We start from the raw sequence: 22420 nt of genomic DNA, 5'->3' as shown, positions 1-22420 counted from the left end.
GGATTTCAAGACTCAAACCAGTTAAGTACTGAACTGGTACAGTACTTAACTGGTATAGCACTTAACTGGTTTGAGTACTGTACCAGTTATGTACTGTTCTGGTATGCATAAAACAAATCAATATGTGGATGTGCCATAATTTTTTTCAGGTGAATAAAAACAAAACTGAAGTAATTATTTTTGGACTAAAGAAGGAGCAATCAAGAGTCTGCACATAGTTTCAGTTATTACAGCCAGACACCACTGTTCAGGTCTAAAATCTGGGTGTAGATATGGACAGATCTGCCTTAAAAGTTGATCAGACAGCTGTAGCTGACCCAGAACATCACTGCCCACGTCTTCAACAAAACTAAGAAAGTAGAGCACATCACCCCAGTTCTAAGGTCCTTACATTGGACCTTAGAACTTAGTTTACAAATCATTAAATGGCTTAGCACCAAAATGCAAAATCAAGATTTGCTAAGAATTGCCTTTGACTACGTTATTGAAACTATTACCTGAAATATTATTTCAGTTTGTAGCCCAACTTTCCTTTACTCTTCTTTATTATGCCACTGTAATGTTCTTTTTGTGTTTTTTCTTATGTTTTCATCCTGTAAAGCAGCTTGTTGCTGAATGTGCTATACAAATAAACTTGCCTTGTCTTACCTAAAATGATTTTGCAAGATTATATCATTGAGTTAAGTTATCTCTGATTTTAAAGTCATAAAGTTATGTTTCAACAACAATAAAGCAGTCAGTTCCAGAGTAAACAAGTCAATCCTGGTTCAAACATTTTCGTCTGTATTTTGTATTTCTCCACTGTTGCTTAGGCAAATACCACCAACATAGCACCTGTTTCTATCAAAACATACAGCTTAATGTACATTGACTGGTTAAGTACAGAGCTCTAACAATGTTTTCTCAAAGTAAATAGATCTGATTGCTAAACATATACTACAATATTAGAAATAAGCTGCTGGGGCACTGTAAGAAAAGTTTAATAAGACATTATCTGCACCTCTAAAAGCATCTTGTTAACACAGACTCATCATTGGCATAACTTTCACATTATCTTGGAGTGTTTAATGATGTTTCCTTTCTGATTTATTCCTGTTTCAGAGTGAAATGACTATACAACAACTCAGAACAATGACAAAGTCCAAGAAATTTTAAAAAAGAGAACAGCAGATTTACACAAGCTGATAAAGTCTTTTGGAAAAAAACAGCAGACTCCAAGATCCCCATTCCAGACAGCTGTACATATGTGCATGTTCTTTGGATATATCATTACTTTTTCAAGGTCTGGAAGAGCTCATAAACCCTCAGTTAAAAAGAAATTGGTTGGAACGTTAAGAAACATCCATAGGAACTATCAAAGTTCCACTAGAACTTGAAGCTCCTGGAACACCAGATTCAATGTGTGCAGGTATTGAGCTACGTGACAACCATGACAAGAAGTGTATTTACACGAATCAAGGTAGGGATTCTAAACCGAAGATCACAGAACCAACTGTCAAGCATGGTGGTGGCAACATCATGCTATGGGTCTGACTTGGTTCAGAGTGGACTGTAATATCTAGATGGTTCGAATTTGGACAAAAATAATAGATGTTTCAAATAGAGAATCATCCCACAAACACATGAAAACTGTTTTTTGAATGGATAACAAGACTATAACTTTCTAAAATGGCTCTGACGCCAAGTCGTTGCCAGTAACTTGAATGAACTCTCACAATTCTGCCTAGAAGAGGAGTTACATATCCTGCTAGAATCATACCAGCAACTTAATAATGGAACAAAAAGCATTTGCTTCAAGTGGAACCTGTAATTTGTATGTTTGAACCTTGATTATTTGAACAAATGTAAATACTTGTGCACTCAAAGCCAAAAAGTAATGTGACAATCCAACCGGATCTGTATATTGCTGTGGGCTGCAGGCGGATTTGCTTTTACACGCTGATGACAATTTTTGTTGTCTTTTACTGGACCCTTATTTTAAATTTTGTCAGACGTCCGCTGAACAACCAACATGTTTAACCTTTCGGTAAACCCACCATAAGCAAAGGTTTCAGCAATAAAAAACAGCCTTTGACCCTGGTTTCTCTGTGTCTTTACCTGATAAGACAGCAGTCCTTGAATTTGTTTGATCTTTTGAAATGTCCGCTGTGATAGTTCAGGTGTGTTCAGACTTCACAGTAACACATGATATGGAGAAAATATATAAATGGTTATGGTTGTAATCATTCCTGCAGGTTCCAGGTGTAATTTCAGAACCCAAAGTAATAAATGCGAACCTAAATCTTTTATCTGAACATTTGAGTAGGTCTGATGAAGTAAGACGTTTACCAGCTTATATGTGAGGATGACTGGTGGACGCTTAACCTATTTTTTCATTCTCTGCTTGGTGTGTCCAATGCATGACTGACATGCATGTAACCCTAACCCACTATCCCAGCAGGCAATCCCTGAAGGCTTGATGGACCTTTTTTCAGCTGTGAGTGTGAAAACCTTGCTGTTGGATTGTTGATCAACAACTGAAATTTTAAGACACAACAAAAGTGTAAAGTAGTGTAAATGCTTACTTACAATTAAAAACTATTCAAAATGTTATAAATGATATGAAGCATGAAAGTGAGACAAAAAACTGAAAGCCAGATGAAATCTTTATTGCCGTAAATACTTTTTCACAGCTCTCTATTACAACATAAATGTATATTGTGTTGGAAATGTTTGAGTTTTAATTTTAGCTGATTCTTTTGCTGCCTGTTTAACCTTGCCAGTCCTGCAGAGGAATCTTTCAGCTGTTAACTGACTGCTGCATGCCAGCAGCCTTTATACAGCCATTGTTGGATCTCTGAGCGATAACCACGGACAAGCAGAGAGGACACATTACCTTATTAGGCTTTGTTATAAGTTGATACAGTGCTTGTTTATATGTCCTAGATAACACATGTCGCAAGAACAAGGATAAAGAAAAGAAAAAAACTGGCATTCATTTAAGTGTGCCTGGTGTAGATGGGGCTTATAATGAAAATTTTGTATTTCAGTTTCAGTTTGGTTAAATATGCAAAAAAGGCTCTCAAACTCTCATGACATCCTCTTTTTTTCTTTACAGCAGATCATAAACCAAAGCCCACCCACAGTAAAGGAGTAGCTCAGCCCTCCTCTGAAATGTCCTCTGTGTTCTCAACATGAATAAGAAGTGTGTGTGTGTGTCAGTGTGTGTGACATTCACTCACCCTGCCTCCACACCACAACTGCTCTGTGTGTGTGTGTGTGTGTGTGTGTGTGTGTGTGTGTGTGTTTGTGGGCAGGGAGTAGTGGAAATTTACAGTCTCTTACGTTGGTACCTGGGTTGACTGTCACAGTGAGGCTGCGTCCAATCTCCACTTTGGATTTAATTGTCTTTAGCCAAGGGGCGGGCCGTGCTGTCAGCTCCACTTCTTGTGACCCATGTGTGCATAAAGGCATTCAGTACAGAGGAATGGTGACAGCTGAGAGAGAGGATCACTATACATAGTCGCAGCCATGAAGGAAATGTAAGTTTTCAAATTTTTTATGAGTTTGCGTGGTTTCAGTGGGATATTTTCCTGAGTGCATAGATATAACTAATACATTAAAAGCAGTTCAACTATATATTTATGATGCTGTCTGTAAACAACTCACATTTTTAGTTTGTCTTTGGCTGAGAGAAAGAATTGGAGCAGGGACCTTACACTTGATTCATCTTTTGCTGTTCATACAATCAAAAGACCACTTCTGAATTAAATCTGGATTTAGTCACAGGGACGACCTGCACAAAGTTCTCACTGACAGCTTCCAAATGGCAAGCAGTCAGGTGGAGGTGCATACACTGAGCAGGCGAGTGGAAACGGAGAGAAAGGGATAAGGAGGAAGGCAAACAGGATGAGAAACAGAGTGTGTGCGAGAACTGATCCAGTTACGTAAGCAGGTTTGAGAATGCAAAGCGGTTCGAGTTGACTTGTCATGCGCAACAGAAGGGGAGAAATCCTTGAAAATGATGGAACACAGTGTGCAACACAGTGCCAATTAACCAAGGAGGCACATAGTTCCCAGTGGGAATGTAAGAGCTGATTTCTGGTTAAAGTGTCCATTCATTAGAATAATTACCTTTTGATGTTGATGATTAAATTTGTGTTCATATTCAAATCCAAATTTTAATTGATAATGAATTCATTGTTAGATCCTCTCCATATTTGCTTTTCTTTCTGAATGTGCTCTTTTGTGTGAGCTTTTGGAATCGACATTCATTTGGTGGCAAACATTGAGTTAACAGGAAGCACTTAGTGTTGCTCTGCTATACTTCCCTGTTTAACAAAAGGAAGTCTCCCATACATTTATGCTACGTCAATCACAGCCTTATTAATCCCTGACATTTGTTGTTCAAGCTTAGAGCATCTGTTGTTTGCAGTCTTAGTCTGTCTTATTAAAGTTTCTTTTTCCCTCATCAGGGTCATGTGGGTAAATTGGACACACTGGTGAGGAATAACGTAGCTTGTCCTTCTTGGAAAGGCTGTTTACAGTGTAAACATTAAGTAAACTTAAGCTGTAGTACCTTCCTGAAAACAGCCACTGCTTTGGGAATGCGGGAGGAATATTTTGCAGCTTAAACTTAGTTTAGATACGCTTGAGTCATTGCAAACAGGAGATATTTTTCCCTCAGGTTCAGGCTAGGTCTGAAAGGCACTCCCCTTCCTTTTCCCCCTATCACAATGACCCCCTCCCCTCTGAGCAGCAGATTCCCTGGAAAAGCTGGAAAACATGATGCACTGACTTGAATACTTTAAATACTTTTCCATTAAATACTTCGGATCAATTTTACTGTTGAACTGTGTAATACTGCAGTTTGAAATGTGAGATGGTGCAATTTGTGGTCTATCACTAAATACATTTTTGCTGATTCACTTTTATTCTTTCTTAAACTCCCCAACATTCAGTCTGAATGACCTCCATACATCAGTTTCTCAGATTAGAGAGATTACCAGCATTGCTCTGCATCTCGAGCTCCCACAGCATGCTGTAAGGCAGTCAGGGAACAGTATTATCCGCTTTAATGCTGCTTTGTCTGCTGTTATCCCTCTCACCTCTGTCTCCTTTCAGTGCCTCACATGTTTTCCTTTCATTTTCACCCAGCATGGCATCAAAAGAGAAGCTCCAATGCCTAAAAGATTTCCATAAGGACACCCTCAAACCTTCACCTGGGAAGAGCCCAGGCACCCGACCTGAGGATGAGGCCGAAGGAAAGGTTCCTCAGAGGGAGAAGTGGGCCAGTAAGCTCGACTTTGTCCTGTCTGTGGCCGGTGGCTTTGTTGGATTAGGAAATGTGTGGCGATTTCCTTATCTTTGTTATAAAAATGGTGGAGGTAGGTGCAGACACAAATCCAACTTTAGAGAGTAACATTAAAAATAATCTGGAAAGTAGATGCCTTGATTATACGTCATTCCCCTGTTTTTTCCTAGGTGCATTCCTCATCCCCTACTTCATCTTCCTTTTTGGAGGTGGGCTGCCTGTATTTTTTCTGGAGGTGGCACTCGGTCAGTACACCTCTGAGGGGGGGATCACCTGCTGGGCAAAGCTCTGTCCCATCTTCACTGGTTAGTCTAAATACACAAACAAACACATCTACATCTACAGAAAAGGCAATCAGAGCATACTAATAATTTTCCGAGATTATCATTTATCCAAATAAGAATGGTGTCCTGATTTTCCTACTGCCTCAGCTGAACACTTATCATGTGAACATTGTGAGATGTTCGCTTTTCTGCAAAGCACAGTTAAACCTCGTTATTCTGGTCAGTGTTGAAGGAACATTTTCCAGCAATTCCCCAGCCAACATGTTTATGTGGGCCCCATATGAGATTTACTTTGGCTGGATAGGTACAAAGTGGGCTTCCTAAATGGAACACGCTTGGGTTGACTAAAGTCAAACTACTTTTGATAAACCAGTTGGGCACCTTTGTTGCCGTTAGCTGGCCCTCAAATGGTAATTCAGTCAGTCAGTTTAAAAAGTACATCTAAGACCCATATGGTTCCCACTTTTTACCTAGAGTTGTCTTGCATGAAACCTCTATAGACAATTAACTTAAAGCCACTATAACAGCCACTATAAAGCACAGTCCCATCTGGGGCCCATTGTTCAGTCTATTTCCCACCCATATGGGCCCCATGTGTGAATGGCTTGGTCAAACATATATTAAATTTAGTTTGTTGAACATGAAGAAAACTTGTTTATGGTTACCTTAGAAACAGACTGTGAGGAAAATAAATCATTGCATTTCTTGGCATTGGTGCCATCTCATGTGACACTTCTTGGAAGATATTTCCCTTTTTCCCTTTTTGTGCCCGTGAGCAAATTCTTTAGCTGAATAGACAGAGAAGACAACATTGTTTTCTGTCTTAAGATTGTGAAGTTAATGCTGAGAGCTGAACAGTTAAAAGACATCTAGTTGTGTCTCAACATGTTTGAAGGTATAGGTTTGAATGTTTAATCAAACGGGCAAACCAAACATGACATTCAATGACTTTATTTAGAATCAATTTTGACAGGACCTGTGGGCTAAGAAAAGTAATATTTTATGAAATTGTCTATGCTTAATAAGGGCAGAGATCAACTGACCAACCTTAAGTAGCCATTAAAAAGAAGCTCACTGAGCTTTAGTGTTTGAGCGGTGGATTTACTTGTTTCATGGGAGATAATAAATATTGAAGTTCTTAAGTTATTATTAGGTATCGAGGTTTTGAAAGGTTACAGTTTCCAAAAAATGGTTCACATCGTTTCTAAGGTGTAAAGTCATTTTAATGCCAGAGAATGTAGCACTGCCCCTCCGCCATCCACTGTTGCACACTGCTAGTCAGCTGGCTAAAAGAAGGATTTGATTTCTGGGGGCTTGAAATAAAGGAGAACAAGGGTCTAGCTGTTTTAAAATGACTGTTAGCTAACTATATGCAGCCAACATGTTAGGCAGCTGAATGCAGGCTAGCTGCCTAAGCAGATAGCCTGACTAATTAACTAGTCACCATCAGATTGTTTTAATTGTGTTACTCTACAAAGGGCACAACGACAAAAAGGTATATTGTGTGATATTTTTACTCAAGGGTGTCATACTGTGAGAATCTCAAACCGGCTTGTGCCTAGCAGACACTGCTGCTTTTATGTGGCCCCGTATAACGTTGAGGGACAGTTGTAGAGAAGAAGCAGAGCACCACTACCCCATTACCTGCTGTGACACATATGTTCACGTGAGGGAAGTCACATAAAAAGAAAATAAACTTTTGGGCACAGCTGCAGATGGACTGAAGCAAGCAATCAGGGGCTTTTATTGTTCATACCACATGAATTTCATGATTTTTCCCACACCTCCTGTAAACAAAGTCAAGTGCAGGCACACCTGCCACGGCTCTGACGTGCTTGTCGGTTTGCAATTGGTATGTGGGAATGTGGAGGTGGGTGTGGGGCTGACGGTGATGATAAGTTTAAAAATACTCTGGAGTGGTGGAAGACTACAGGGGGGTTCGGTGTTCAGGTTAAAGCAAAGTCATCTAAAAATAACAGAAATACACCAAACATGCTACAGTTGAAAGTCCATTCCTGCTCTGGACGTTTCCCCCAATTTTTAGTTACCTATTATTGCCAGCTGCTGGAGTTTAAATAAAACTTAGCCCAGACCTCTCGGTATCACATATGGTTGTTTAAATAAGTGTGCAGCTTTATATCTGCAGCTGCACTCAGCATTAAAAATGAATTCCTTCCAACAACGCTGCAGGTGTAAAGTTGGCTTTGGTACAAAAAACATACTCAGGTAACTTCTTGGAAAAGACAGCTGCTTACATTAATACAATTACAAATAATAATGCTTCCTATTCTAAGTATTTTGCTTCATTTTATTGATAACAAAGCCTGCCATAAATGATTGGTTGTGAATGACTAACAGTGAAACATGTTGGAACATTGAGAATCTGAAGGTGTTTATCTCATTAGAAGTTTGACACCAAAGTTAGAATTTATCCTGTGGTCTGAAGTATGACCTGAAATTAGTCTATCTATATTTTTATATTTTATATTTTTTATCTACAGTTTTTTTTTCCAGTAGATGTTTAATTGAGCACCAGCTCCCCTGTGACCCACTATGGAATAAGCAGTATAGAAGATGAATGTATGAATAAATGAATGAATGTTTAATTAAGAAATACTTGCAGGTATCGGCTATGCTTCTATCGTGATCGTCTCTCTTCTGAACATCTACTACATCGTGATCTTGGCCTGGGGACTCTACTACCTCTTTCAGTGCTTTCAGCCTGAGCTTCCTTGGGCGAAATGCAAGCAGCCGTGGAACACAGAGCACTGCGTGGAGGACACGATCCGCAAGAACAAGACCCTCTGGTTGGCAGCCAATATTACCAACTTTACTTCTCCAGTCACAGAATTCTGGGAGTGAGTGTTCACTGACAGCATGGCCAGCTCACACACACACACATGCACATGAATAAATGGTAGTAACACTGCCTCTTTATTTACTTTTGCGTAAACATGTTTGACCAGGCTCAGTTCTTGCACAATACAGTTCTTAGTTTTCAGCCATTTATTATCACTTTTATGTTAAATGAAGCTAAAGACTGCACAAATTAAACCAAATTACCAACAAGATATTACTTTTTGCATCTCCTTTCTCCCACCTGTAAATTTGATAAGAACTCGAGCTTCAAAGGCTTTTACACACTGTGTTTTTTCCTATGCGAGAGCTGCTGAACAACACAGGAAAGCCTAGGCATATGCCTGTTTGATATCCTTCCCTGGGCTTTTAATTAGCTTCTCGTGATATCACTCTAAAGTTAACCTACATACTCGAGTGTTTTTTAAAGATAACACCTGCTGTGTCAAATCTCCTGCATTGCTGTTAACCTGTCCTCCACTCTCGTTTACTCTGCAGACGCAACGTCCTCAGTCTGTCCACCGGTATTGAGGATATTGGGACCCTAAAGTGGGACTTAGCCCTGTGTCTCCTGGCAGTGTGGGTTATCTGCTTCTTCTGTATCTGGAAAGGGGTCAAGTCCACTGGGAAAGTGAGTGCCAAAGCGAGTAGGCACACATCCTGTAGTTATTGTGTTGCCTGGATGCTTGTTTTTGTACCCTTGCCAGCGAGAAAACACTGTTGCTGAGAAAGGCCACATGCTGGGGAATAGGATCAATGAGACACCAAGCCTTAGGTTGTCGTGAAAGCTACTTGCTCACCAGTCATGCTATGGAGTGTAAACAGATGTGTATTACTGCTTTGCCCAGTCTGTGATTCTGTTAGGATGAAAGAAATGTCATAGTGGACAGGAAGAAAATTATTAACTCTATTTCACTGTGTACTTAATACGTTCATCAGACAAGGTCTTTTGGACAGTTTTTTCAGCAGAAAATGTCTTTGTCCTGTGTAGGTGGTGTATGTCACAGCAACTTTCCCGTTTGTGATGCTAATCATCTTGCTGGTGCGTGGCGTGACCCTACCTGGAGCAACTGAGGGCATAAAATTTTATCTTTACCCGAACCTGACCCGTCTCCAGGATCCAGAGGTAGGTTAAAAAAAAAAAACCTTTATAATTAAGGATCTATGTAAAAGAAACAGTACTTGCCTTTATACTGAAAAGAAAATGAAAAGATACATTTGTACATATTTTTCCAACCTTTTATACTATGCCTTAACAGAAAGGCCAAAAACAAAAAGAACTATGCAGTAGAAAAAAGTTATGATAAATATTCCAATCAAGCTTGTCCTGATAGGGACAAATTTTCAGATTTCTTGGCAGGTTAGCCCCCCTGCCAAGAAATCTGAAAATACAAAAGGTGCATCATAAGTACATTCTGTTAATTGCTGTGCTTATAGGCCAAAATGGTGGGAGATTCTAATTTTGATACATTCCATACAAGAACTGAAAAATATACATAATTTTGCATATTTGGCTGATATCCAATCAGTCATACAAAAGAAAACTGGATAATTCTGATCACTGGACAATCTGTTGATACATCCATAGTAATTTGGATGCGTTTGATTCCTTACATAATTTTGAATCTCGGACCTGGGAATAATATCACACCTGAGTAGAGATCTTGCAGGTTAGAAATCAAGTGAAATTGCTGTGCTTAGTGAACAGGACGCCTATTTTAACAGTATCAGCCAACAAAAAACATAAATGTATGTATTTGTTTTTCATTTTTGTCTATTCAAATAGTAAATGTTCACAAATAGAGGTTGTACAGTACAGCACTGTATGCCCCAACCCATCAAAAATGTAGGTTAACAGTTCACAATTCACAGCAGCTGTATTAAATCTAAACTAGGGGTTGGCTGGGGATCAATCACATTCCAAGTTAAAATTCAGACTTCCTTTTTTCTGGATTAGAACCTCAAAATTGTACATTCCAAGCAGTAGCAGTTTATGATGTAGGCCATTTGGGCAGATATGGGTGGCAGTAAAAAGGGAAATGCACATGCCCCAGTGAAGTAGCTGTCAGCAGCGCAATAATGGTAACAGACAGTCTGATAACACAACTATCATGAACTTGTGAAAAAGAAACAGGGAAGCAGGGAATTCAAACAAACCAAAGTTCAAAAAGTATTACAGGTTTGTGGCATGGATCTTTATACTAGTAGAACAAAATGTAGATATGGGGAAAACAAGCATAACAAGGGAAACCAGCTCGAATAAATCAGGAAGTGAAAGTATCTGACGCTCAGAATAAAGAACAGTAGTGCCAAAATGTTTTAACATTCCTTATTTCTTTGGATTTTACCTTAAAGGGGCCAGACTCTCTTATAATCTTTTAAAATGACCTTGATCAGTACTCACCAAGGCTTTTTGAAGGCCTTTAAACGCTTTTCTTTAATTGTCTTTTTCAAGTATTTTTTGACCAGTACTTGTACCTAATCACAGCTGCATATTGTGTTCAATTCGTGCTTAAAAATGTAAAAAGTGGAGGACAAAACGAAACTTTACACTGTAGAGCAACAGCATCTGCAACAGAAACAGAAAAATGAAAAATCTAATAATACCCGTCACAGGAGATGCATCGTCTTTCAGTTGATCTTTAATTGTATGTCAATGCTGACCTCTTTTTGCACTAGGACGATGGATATAAAAATAACAAAAACTCTCTTAAATTCGCAATTCTGACTTGGAAAGTCTAAGACAAGGTTGTCCAAAGTGTGGCTCATGGGCCATTTGCAGCCTTGGAACAATTTTGTCTGGCTCCCTGACCACAATTCAAGAAGTGCAAATGATTAATCCAGATGGACACTTGCATTGGACTTAGTTTTTTAGTGTTATATTTTGACTGACAAATTAAAATCATCTTATAATGGGAAGTGTTTGGTACAATACAAAGTATTTCTCTTTTACTGACCAAGTTTTTTTTAATTTTTACTTCATAGCAATATAAGAACAAACATCCAGGGACTCTTACTCAAACCCAGACTTGGACCAGTCTATTCATTAAGCTTAGCTAAATACAAAACATGTTTTTGAAGAAAGAAGTGACTTATGTTCAGTATTTTCTGCTGAGAATAGATTAAAAACATTTTCTAGACCAAGAAAATAGAAAACATGCATGCCTTTATTTTGATAAGGCAAACAAGCAAGGAACGTTTGACAGAGTATTGCATGTTTAGTTTATTGTTGAGCGGGTAAAAATACAGTTAAACAGTTAACATACAATTTTGTTTTGTGTTTCTACTTTAGCAAATATTAGAATTTTTTTTCTGTTAACTTGACAGTTTTGGTCTAAGTTCTCCAGCATTCACACATTTAATATCCAATACAGCTGCTGGAAATGTAAAATGTAGTGAAAGCTAGAGGTATAAATGATTTAAACACTTCTGACTTCCTACTCATTAAAATAATGCTACCCACAGTGCTGGTGTGGGAATAATGTCGCCCAAGCTGAATGCATTTTAGTTGCAAATAAGAAAATCAGTGGGATTTCTTAACTAATGTGGTGCTACTATTGGCAATATGAAACTGATGTTCTTTTCTGTGGATTTTATGCATTCAGACACTAAAAAGACTCCTTCAAAAAAGAGCTACAAACTGTCAGAAGTGCAATAAATAGCTTATAGTTGCAGCTTTCTTCATTTTATATGCATGGCAATTGAATTCTGAACTAGTGGGCTGTGTGGCGACCTTTGACTTGCCCAGTTAGAATACTGGGTGTTATTGTTTTGTTTCTGTTAACTCTGAAAATCTGACGGTCAGTTAGTACCTCAACTATTACCAAATCCTAATGATTTTACAATATGCTGCTTGAATGCACTTAGCTCAGGTTTGATGCAATTCCAGGTTCGGGTTCTGTCTAAAATGACTAAAGTTATAAACATACTGTGATCTTTATAAACCCAACAAAATAAACTGGAACAACTTATGTCTTTGTGAGGGGCTGACGGTAACAAAAGGCACAAAGATGCAATTAAAATTGTTTCTTTGTTAAGTTGTGTGTGGTCTGAAGACGCAACACTGGTTCATCCCTTGAGTTTAGGAACGTTTTTAAGTGGCTAGAGTTAGGTGGCTTCAAAAAGAAAATGTCTCCATGAAAATGAGTGAAAAGTTACACAAAGTCCAACATAAACCCCAGATGATATTTAGAAAGCCTAAATAAACCCTATTCAAGATTGTTTTAAAATAGTCAGGCTGCTCGGAAGCAGAGCATAACACAGTAGTCCAAATGTAAATCCTTGTGCAGGAAATTGTACCTGGATACTTGAGAGAACCTCATTATACCTTCCCTAACATACATCTCTTCTGTCCCACCAGGTGTGGATTGATGCAGGAACCCAGATCTTTTTCTCCTATGCAATCTGCCTGGGTGCCATGACGTCACTGGGGAGCTACAACAAGTACAGATACAACTGCTACAGGTGAGCTGGGTTTCTGCGGGGAGGAGTGGGACTGTAATAGTGACAGCAACTCTCTGCCAGAGACGGTTGCGTGAAAAGAAAATGGGAACTTCGGTTCCACCTGTGTTCATTAACAACCTCCATGACATATGTGTGACATAGGGACTGTTTGCTGCTGGGAGGCCTCAACAGCGGTACCAGTTTTGTGTCTGGCTTCGCAATATTTTCCGTCCTGGGCTTCATGGCACAAGAACAAGGGGTGGACATTGCCGATGTGGCAGAGTCAGGTACGAGGGTCCAATGTGATGGCAGCAGTGATGGTGGGCGCTGCTGCCTAAAAAAAGAAAACGAAAGACAATTGGAAATGTAAAATTATTTGGCGAATTTAAAGGAGAAAAAAAGAGCAGTATTTTGTCACAGTTTCAGACACAATAACACTGGAAAGTATAAGTGTCGGCAATTGCACACTCCTTGAATGAAACCCTCAAAGATAAAAAAAGGCTTGTCCCCCGTTAACTGAGGACAAACAACATTGCATTGATCAACTGCAGTGTGTTTAAGCTACATATTGAACTGCTGCATTAAGGAGCTCCATCATCAGCTTGTCCCACAACTATACCGCTTGTGCAGCTTAGTAGCTCCATATCCTTCTGACCAGTGGACACTGCTAAGAAGATTGGCTCTGTACTGAATGAATCTGACTGTACATGGGAACATGCACCCTGAGGCTGATATTTTGGACCAGCAGCACTGCTATGTGAACCCATTTCTTTTAACATGCTTTGGATCTAATGAGGTTGATGCCAATGGATCTTTTGCTTTCTTGCTGTGTTTTCTACAGTGCCTTGCAAAGCTATTAATATTCTTTGAACTTTGTACACAATTTGTGACAATAAAACCGCAAATTTGAATGTATTTTATTGGTGTTTTATACGATAGACTAACTGAAAGTAGCACATAACCTTAAGGCGGAAAGGAAATGATACATTTTCAACACTTTTTACAAACAGAAGTGTGAAGAGTGACCTGCATCTGTATTAATTCCCTTTTGATCTGATGCCCCTAAATAAACTCTTGTGCAATCCTTCAGAAATTAACAAAATAGCAAATACAGTTTGCCTGTGTATAACGTAATCTTAGTATAATGACAGCTGTTTTGAGACTTGATTTGAACTTTTGGTCTAAAGACTCTAAATGACTAAGGCTTGAGCTTTAAAACTCAGAACTTAATTTTGAGTTTTACTTTTACGATTTGAGACTTTAAACCATGAAAACTTATACTGCACATCATCCTGAACACATCATCCCCAAGGTAAAACATGGTGGCGGCAGGATTGTGCTTGGTGGTGCTTTTCCTGGTCAGATATCATGGGAAGATGGTTGAAGCTATAAACAGGAGAAACCTGGAAGAAATCCTGTTAGAGGCTGCAAAAGACGAGACTGTCATAAATGTTCACCTACTAGCAGGAAAACAACACAAAACATACAGCCGAAGTACAGTTGATTTAGATCAAAGCATATTTATCCTTGGCAAGAGTTGGAAATTGATGTTCACAGATGCTCTTCATCCAATCTGACTGAACTTAACCTGTTAAGCCCTACGGGTTTTAGAAACAATTTCAGCCTGAAATTACATACCTGAACTAAAGCAAGCATAGCTCCACAGTTATAAGGTATAAAGGTAAGACATAAAAGAATATTTTCAAGTGGAAGCACTATTGCAATTGTTACTATGTCTGATTTTTTTGTGATTAAACTAAAAAAATTATCAAACACACCTGCAGGTGGGTTCATCTGGCTTGTTGAGCATCCATTTCAGTCTCATAATGTGCAGAGCTGGTAGACACATACCCCAAACCACTTGCAGTTGTAATTGCTGCCAAACATGGTAGTACAAAGTATTTACAGAGGAAGGCTGAATACAAATGGACATTGCACGTTTCAGATTTGTATGTGTAAAAAAGCTCCATTTTCCTTTAAATCACAATTGCACACTACTTTGTACTCAAAAACCTCAATAAAATACATTGAGGTTTGTGGTTCTAATGGGACAAAATGTGAAAAATTCAAAGAGTGCAAGTGCTTTTTGAGGCACAGTACATGAACTTTAAAGGAAATGTGTTGTTTGATTTTGTTTACATATGAATACATTATCTTTGGGGTTTAAATAAACTTTGCCAGTAATAAAAATAATTTTATGATTGCATAGTAATCTACACATCAAAGCACCTGAACAAAATTATGGATAAAAGCAAACGTATGTACTTTTTGCTTGTCTGTTCAAATGAGGTTCAATTTCTGCCTATGTATCTGATGCTTTTAATACAATATGCTTCTGAAGTGGCATATTTAAGTTGTGCCATATCAGATTCATCTCATTCCCATTGTTCACAGTAAGTACCAGCATGAAGTGTAGGAAATTACAAATATCAAATGCAATGAAGATGAACTAATGTTCAGACTAAATAGCAGTGGTGTGACCCTGAGGGAGGGAAGATTACTCATAGAAATGTTGTATAAAAAGTCCTATATATCAATAATTTCTCTGCTACATTATGAAAGAGTTTAAAATAAGAATCCACTAGAGAACTGTTGCATAATATGAGTGTTGTAAACTATGCAGAATGTAAGCGACATAAAATGCAAAACTAACTCAGGTTGCTAATGTACATTAACACATATGGGACATTTTCAACATGAAGAAACTCTGCAAGCACTGTCTTCTTTTGCATATCATTTTACCTTAATTACTACTTAACAATACTAAATGCTAGAAGGAGATCATATGTATTTTTGGTCACAGTAAATGTATATCTCCAGAGAGACTTATTAGACATGTTTGTTATCCAGCCTGTAATCAGATAGAAGTGTTAATCATGTCCTTTCCCCCCTTCTCCCCCTCCCCAATCTGTTCTCCCTCCAGGTCCTGGCTTGGCCTTCATTGCCTACCCTAAGGCTGTGTCCATGATGCCACTGCCAACCCTGTGGGCCATCCTCTTCTTCATCATGCTGCTGCTGCTGGGCCTTGACAGCCAGGTCAGTGTGTTTACAACCATTGAGACAGTGAGCAGAATAATTATGTTAACTGGTGTGGAGCCCTGCAGTTTAATGCACACCCCTCTGAGATCCTATTGGTTGTTTCGTCCTGCAAGGACCGATGTGTAAATCGCATACAGTGTCTTTCTGATTTATATCTAACATGCTAAAGTTTCAGATATCTGATGCTCCAACAACTACTACCATGCTTAACTTCACATTGGGAGGATTAAAACAGCATTAAGGCCTTGATCTGTCACAAATGTGTGATGTGCAAATCTGTAAATCTTTTCCACCAGACAGTAAACCCCATCCTGATGACAAACATCCAAGCCTTCTACCTTTGATACAAAGGCTGAGCGTTGATTAGGACATGATAATCTAAGTTGACAAAACACAAATGCGAACCTGAGGGCTTCTCAAGCTGTATCACATTTCCTGCCTCTCAGTGTAATTCTACTCCTGTACTAAGTCAGTCCCGCACCTGGCCAGCTACCCGCCTCAGCCAAGAACGAGATCAGGCAGACGCTCTAAATTTGACTACATGTAAATTCCAATGCAAGGGAAGCTATTTCCATGGGAGAATTGGGGTCAGTTTGTGTCTGTGGGTGGATACAATGCAGATTTGTGGTCCTGTAAGCTACATATTGTTTTTACATGCCACTGTTGCAAACTGGGTTTGATTTGGTAATTTTCACAGACTTAATATTTTTTCTGCATCAAGACCCTCTGGAAATTTTTGTTCAGATAATCATTTTTTTATAAGGCAGTGGTTAGACACATTGGAGCGGAAAAAAAAAGCCAGCAGTCAAATGGTCTGAGACAGTGATTCATTGTTCTTATTGGCTGTCATGCTTGTAAAAAAAACAGGATTGCAGAGGGGAGTTTGTTTAAACTCCCATCACAGCTTAACAAGGACAGCTTTGTTTCTCTAATCTGTGTGTTTATGTATTCACTGAGAGCTTCATAGCAGCCTTTGTCCCAACAGTTTGTCGAAGTGGAAGGACAGATCACGTCCATTGTAGACCTCTATCCATCCGTTCTGAGAAAGGGTTACCGCAGAGAAATCTTCATCGCAGTGATGTGTTTCATAAGTTATCTGCTTGGACTCGCAATGGTAACGAAAGTAAGTCTCATCCCAGAGATGTTGACTTGAATTTTAGACTTGGACTTGAGTGGCACTTAGCTCATTTAGCTCTCTCAGCTCAAACACTTCCGGCTTATCAAATTAAAAGCACTGCGTGTTCTGTTCTTTCATACATTAAATTCTTTTTTGTATACAATGTTTATATTACGTAAGATAATAGTTTATGTTTCTGTTTAGACTGGACAACAAAGATTTAAAATTTACATTTAGAATCCAGTTTCCTAAAGATCTTAAAAATCTTCCAACTCAGAGTTAGAAAAAAACTGTCCTGCAGTTAAGACGTGGATAACATTAAATAATAAATAAGTAATTAATTAAAAGACAAAATGAAAAGTACTTTGTTTGATTCATTCAAAAATTTTACTTTAAGAGTAAATTGTTTTGCTATAGGCAGACTAGATGAGACAACCTTTATTTAAGACTTGAGACCTAACTTGAACGTGGAAAAAATTACATGCGAACATTTCCAGTTCACCCAGAACCTTTCCTGCTAGTTATGTACAAAATGTGTGTATATTTGGATCAGTTTTTTTCTTGCTGCATTGTTGCAGCCAAATATGGCATCCCACTATGTTGATGATTCACAAACTGTATTTGCGAAATGAAAAAATTTGGAAGGCTGTTTTTCATGTGCTGGTTTACGGGACTTCAATGACATCCCAGCACCTGTTGAACTTTTCCCTCTATTGATTAGGTGCCAAAGTTCCTGTGCCCTACTTTCAACAAACCCTCCTCATATGGTTTTACATCTCTTCCTATCTCTGACTTTTTACCTTCTTACACATATTAAAGAGCTAATTAATCTTGCTTTTTATCCTTTCTAGGGTGGCATGTATGTGTTCCAGCTCTTTGACTACTACGCAGCCAGTGGTGTGTGCCTTTTGTGGGTAGCATTTTTCGAATGCATTGCTGTAGCCTGGGTTTATGGTAAGTGGAAGTGCCTGTATCAGCATTATTTCATGTACTGATTCACTGGAGTAGGATAAGAAAGCTGGAAGGAGCTCCATAATCGCTAACAAAGGCTGAGGGAGTATTATGTCTGCAATAAATAAGATTACTGCTGGGCAGAGAAATTGAGAATAAAGTTGGAGGCCTTCTAGATAGGGGCTACCCCTTCAGAGTTTCCTCTCACCAGATCCAACCACAGTTAAAAAAAGATCTTCAGTCCTAAAACAAAAATCTGTATTGGAATAAGAGTGTTGTTGTTAAATGAATGCATGCAAATGAATGAATGAATGGATGAATGAATGAATGAATGGATGAATAAATGAACGAATGAATGAATCAATGAATGAATGAATCACTTATTTATGTACAAAGTGCTTCTCACAAACAAAGTCACAAGGTTCTGTACAAGATGTAAATAAATCATAAAAATTTAAATCACAGGGCATAAAAGTTAAAAAAGGCATAAAATATAAAAAAAAAAAAACAATTTGCATAAGAAGGAAAATATATATATATATATATATAAAGAAGCACTAATGCCAGTTTAAACCCTAAACAAATGCCAAACTAAATTAATTAGTTTATGAGTAACTTTGAAGGAAAAATTAAGGTTTGAAGTTTCTGTTTTCAAAGATATCTGCGTCCAGCTTTAGAGGTGGGACTCCTCAAGTTCACCCGTCGCATTACAGTTTACAGGTTATAAGGATGTTTTAATCCTTATTTGGACATAACAGTAATGTTACCTAATAAACAAGGAGCCAAACAACTAATTATAATGATCATCAGGAGTCATTAATTTATAGCTAAAATACTCGTAGCTTATAATCTATTCGGCAATGTGAGGCTGTATGTTTTAAATGTGCTTTTTAAATTTGAATAAAGTAAATGCTTTTGTAGTAATTTCTACATTTTGGTTTGTTCGTTCACTTATCGGACACTAACGTTACATTAACCTTTTCTGTTTTATCTAACAAAACCGGGTAGTGTTAGGTAATTTTGTGTACTTTATTTGATCATATTTAAAAGTTTGTCTCATGCAAGTATACAATAATTGAAAAATAATGGATAATATAATAAAATTCAACTAAGCACATTTTGCTCAATTTTCAATCACAGTAAGGGTAACGTACTTACTTACTAGCCTACATTAAAAACCAGAGAAGATAACCAATAACCTTCTCAGATAAACGTGTGACTGTTTACAGCCTATATATTGAGAACATGACCCAGTGGAAAAATTATGCTGTGGTTTATAGTAAACAGCAGAGATAAGGGCTCATAAATCTACTAATCTCTGCACGTGGATGTGAAGGTGACTTTGTGATCAGAAACGATGCACAGAAATGTAAGATGGTGTCTTATTATTTAGCAGAATGTACAGTAGGTTCATTGATTATTTTGCTCTTTTTGTGTCGTGTAGGAGCTGATAATTTCTATGATGCAGTTGAGGACATGATTGGCTACAGGCCAAACCCATGGATGAAATGGAGCTGGACCATCATCACACCTGTCCTCTGCATGGTGAGACAGACAAAGGTTACTTCATTAGAACCACGTGGATATATAAATATATACAGTTGTTGACAGTTGAACATTTCAGGTTCTGGAGGCTACAGAGCTTCTGCTTAATGGACCACATGTTTTTTTTTTTTCTCTTAGGGCTGTTTTGTTTTCTCCCTGGTAAAGTATAAACCACTGACCTACAACAAGGTGTATGAGTATCCCGAGTGGGCCATTGGCCTGGGCTGGTGTTTGGCTCTGGCTTCCATGATCTGCATCCCCATGGTGATGGTCATCAAGATCCTGCAGTCTGAGGGACCTCTCATAGAGGTGAGCTGACATGGAGCTTGTAAAGGAAACCTAATGGAAATATTGTTAACATATGAGTATTTTTAAACTTTCTTCCAACGTTTGTGATAAGACAATTGCCATACTTATTTAAAATTATTTACAGTTTTTAAATATTGGCCCCAGCTCTTTTTATGACAATAATAAGAACTTTTGCTCCTTAAATGGAAGGCTGTATAGTGCTTTTTGAAGTGGTTAACCCACAGTGGGGGCACCAGAACAACCCTGGTCTGGTGGGCTTTGGTTCCCAGGAGACTTTGGGCATTTTGTAGAACCGCTTCCACTGAATCAGAGAACATGGATTCACCTTTTTCTTTTAGATCCACTTAATGCAAGTCCAGACCTCTACAAATTATGAATATCCCCAGAGCAGGAATGTGCTGTCTTGCTATTTTTCTGCTTACAACACATTAAAAAAAAGTAGATGTTTTTTCAAGCAATATTCTGTAAAGTAGATTTTGGTTAAAGTTAACTTATTATGAGTAGAAAGATGTCATCTATCAGTGAGTGGAAACATCCTCAGGGCGGTGGAAAGCTAACAGTTAATCAAATGTACACTCCATGTTTTAGCTGATATTAGTAATTAAAAACAGTTCACATGAGCTACAACACCATTTTAGCAGAGATTAACCATCTAGACGTAGGTGAGACGCAGTTATTGGCTGTTGTCTGTATCAGTCAGATCAGCTGTAACTCATCAGTCTGCTTGGATAATTTCCAAACTGCGATACCGAGAAAAGAACAGCCACAAACACATTATGAGGTTAGCTTTCAATAGCATATTGAAAGCTAACCTTAAACTGGCCTTCTGAGATAGATCCATCGTGTTTTTTTGTCAATTAAAATGTCTTGATCAGTGTTGAACAAACACATCTCTAATTTCCAAAAAAAGGTTGACATTTCAAACTCAGTAGCAGTCCCTTTGAGCCCTCAAGGAGCTCTTGTTTCTGAGGATCATTAGCCTAATGTTTCATCTCCTTCCTCCCCTCAGAGGATCAAGGCAGTGGCGGCCCCGGCAAAGTCAGGTGTGAGCTCTCGCCCGAAAGAGTATAATTTGAAGAGCAACGAGCTGACACAGCCTCTGGACCCGAATGGGAACAATGGCTTGATCAAGCCCACCCACACCATTGTAGAAACAATGATGTGAGCGCTCTCTGTGAGAGGAATAAGATTGATGTGCTTAATGTGTTATTATATTTTGCTAACTTTGTAGGTTTACATTGTCCAATATATTCATATTAGAGATACTACAATTTGATTTCTATTAAGAGAGATATATTTTATTGTTGTAATTGTTTTTTCTCTTGTAATTTTTTTTACTCTACTGATATTGTTGATGTTACAAATGTTGTTGTAGTTGGCACTGATCTCAATTAGGGCAGTATTTTTAAATAGAACATGTTCAATGTTTACTTTTCTGTTGATTCCGATGAGATAAGGAATTTGACGCGTTCAAGGAAGGCACAGGAAATAACTCACTTTTATGAATTCAGGTAACAAATGGAAAGTTAACCGAAGAATTGCTGAAAACATCCAAACATCCAGACAGGATTGTGATTTCTCAAAAAACAAAACACTCTCAAAGTTAATGTGTTCAGATCATATTAGGGACAATATGTGATGTATACAGCTACTCCTTCTTCAGTTACATGGTAAACAAGGCCTTGGCTCATTCACACAGATCCAGCCTAAAAAAAGTCTAATCACATTTTTTTAAAAAGGGAGAAAAATAGTTAAGAAAGAAAAAGTGAGGAGAAAAGGAAAGAAGTGTTTTAGAGTACATGTATCCTGCCTCTGTGACTACTTAGTCAGCCCCAGTGCATTTATTGAAACCTCTCTTTGCACTTTATATGTCGTATCACTTTTAATGTAGTTTTTGCTCTTATTCAGGAGAAAATATTTTTAGCTTTTAACTTTTTGATATTAACTTTTACACAGAGCATCTAGTTTTCTCCCTGCTAAAACAATGACGGGACAGAGTAGGACTATATCAAATACTCAGATTTCTAATTATTAGAGAGATCTGTTAGGACATCATTTTGTCATGTTACTTTTATTCTAAACTACCTGACAGTTATTTCCATTTTGCTGATTTCAGTAGCAGGTGTGCTCTACAGAACATCTGAATTGTAGCCTGCAATGCTGAACTGTGTTTGTGTTGCAGAATTTAAACTGTTAATAATTCACATATGCCTTTTTCTGACAATTTTCCACTGTGCATCACCTGAATACCATAACAGATTCCACTGAAATATGTTTCCCCAGCATCGACTATCTTGAGCCTTTGCTGCATTTCTTCAGTGTGCAGTAGCAAAGAATAAACTCATTGCATTCTTTTCCTATTCAAAATACATGATAATTCTGACTGATTGGCTCATGCAGCTGGATACAAAACCTGAAAAAATATTTTCCTAAAATGTGTGCAAGAGCCACTACATTATCTTGCTGCTTTTGCTACTTGGAAACTCAAATGTACCAAAGCATTTCTTTTGTCTCAAGGTTATCCCCTTCAAGATGCATATTGCATCATGTCTATATAGATAAAATAAACATCTTTTCCTTGGA

At 38.1% G+C, this 22420-nt stretch overlaps 1 protein-coding gene across 1 annotated transcript; it reads left to right on the top strand.

Moving 5' to 3' along the window:
- The first annotated feature begins 3295 nt into the window (after nucleotides 1–3295).
- Nucleotides 3296–22420, top strand: slc6a6b (solute carrier family 6 member 6b). Its single transcript, XM_047379700.1, has 14 exons — nucleotides 3296–3521; nucleotides 5137–5366; nucleotides 5464–5598; nucleotides 8201–8435; nucleotides 8932–9064; nucleotides 9425–9559; nucleotides 12794–12897; nucleotides 13039–13163; nucleotides 15800–15912; nucleotides 16901–17038; nucleotides 17884–17986; nucleotides 19428–19528; nucleotides 19667–19837; nucleotides 20847–22420. The coding sequence occupies exons 1-14, from the start codon at nucleotides 3511–3513 to the stop codon at nucleotides 21000–21002; spliced, it is 1890 nt and encodes a 629-aa protein (XP_047235656.1). The 5' UTR covers nucleotides 3296–3510; the 3' UTR covers nucleotides 21003–22420.

This window comes from Girardinichthys multiradiatus, chromosome 1 (assembly GCF_021462225.1).
Source record: "Girardinichthys multiradiatus isolate DD_20200921_A chromosome 1, DD_fGirMul_XY1, whole genome shotgun sequence".
NCBI classification, from domain to species: domain Eukaryota; kingdom Metazoa; phylum Chordata; class Actinopteri; order Cyprinodontiformes; family Goodeidae; genus Girardinichthys; species Girardinichthys multiradiatus.
The sequence above is the reverse complement of the archived record's forward strand: the minus strand, read 5'-3'. Positions and strand labels throughout refer to the sequence as shown.

Coding starts and splice junctions, on each gene's coding strand:
- slc6a6b (XM_047379700.1), top strand. Junction 5,367..5,463: donor TTGTTATAAAAATGGTGGAG/GTAGGTGCAGAC, acceptor GTTTTTTCCTAG/GTGCATTCCTCATCCCCTAC. Junction 12,898..13,038: donor TACAGATACAACTGCTACAG/GTGAGCTGGGTT, acceptor TGTGTGACATAG/GGACTGTTTGCTGCTGGGAG.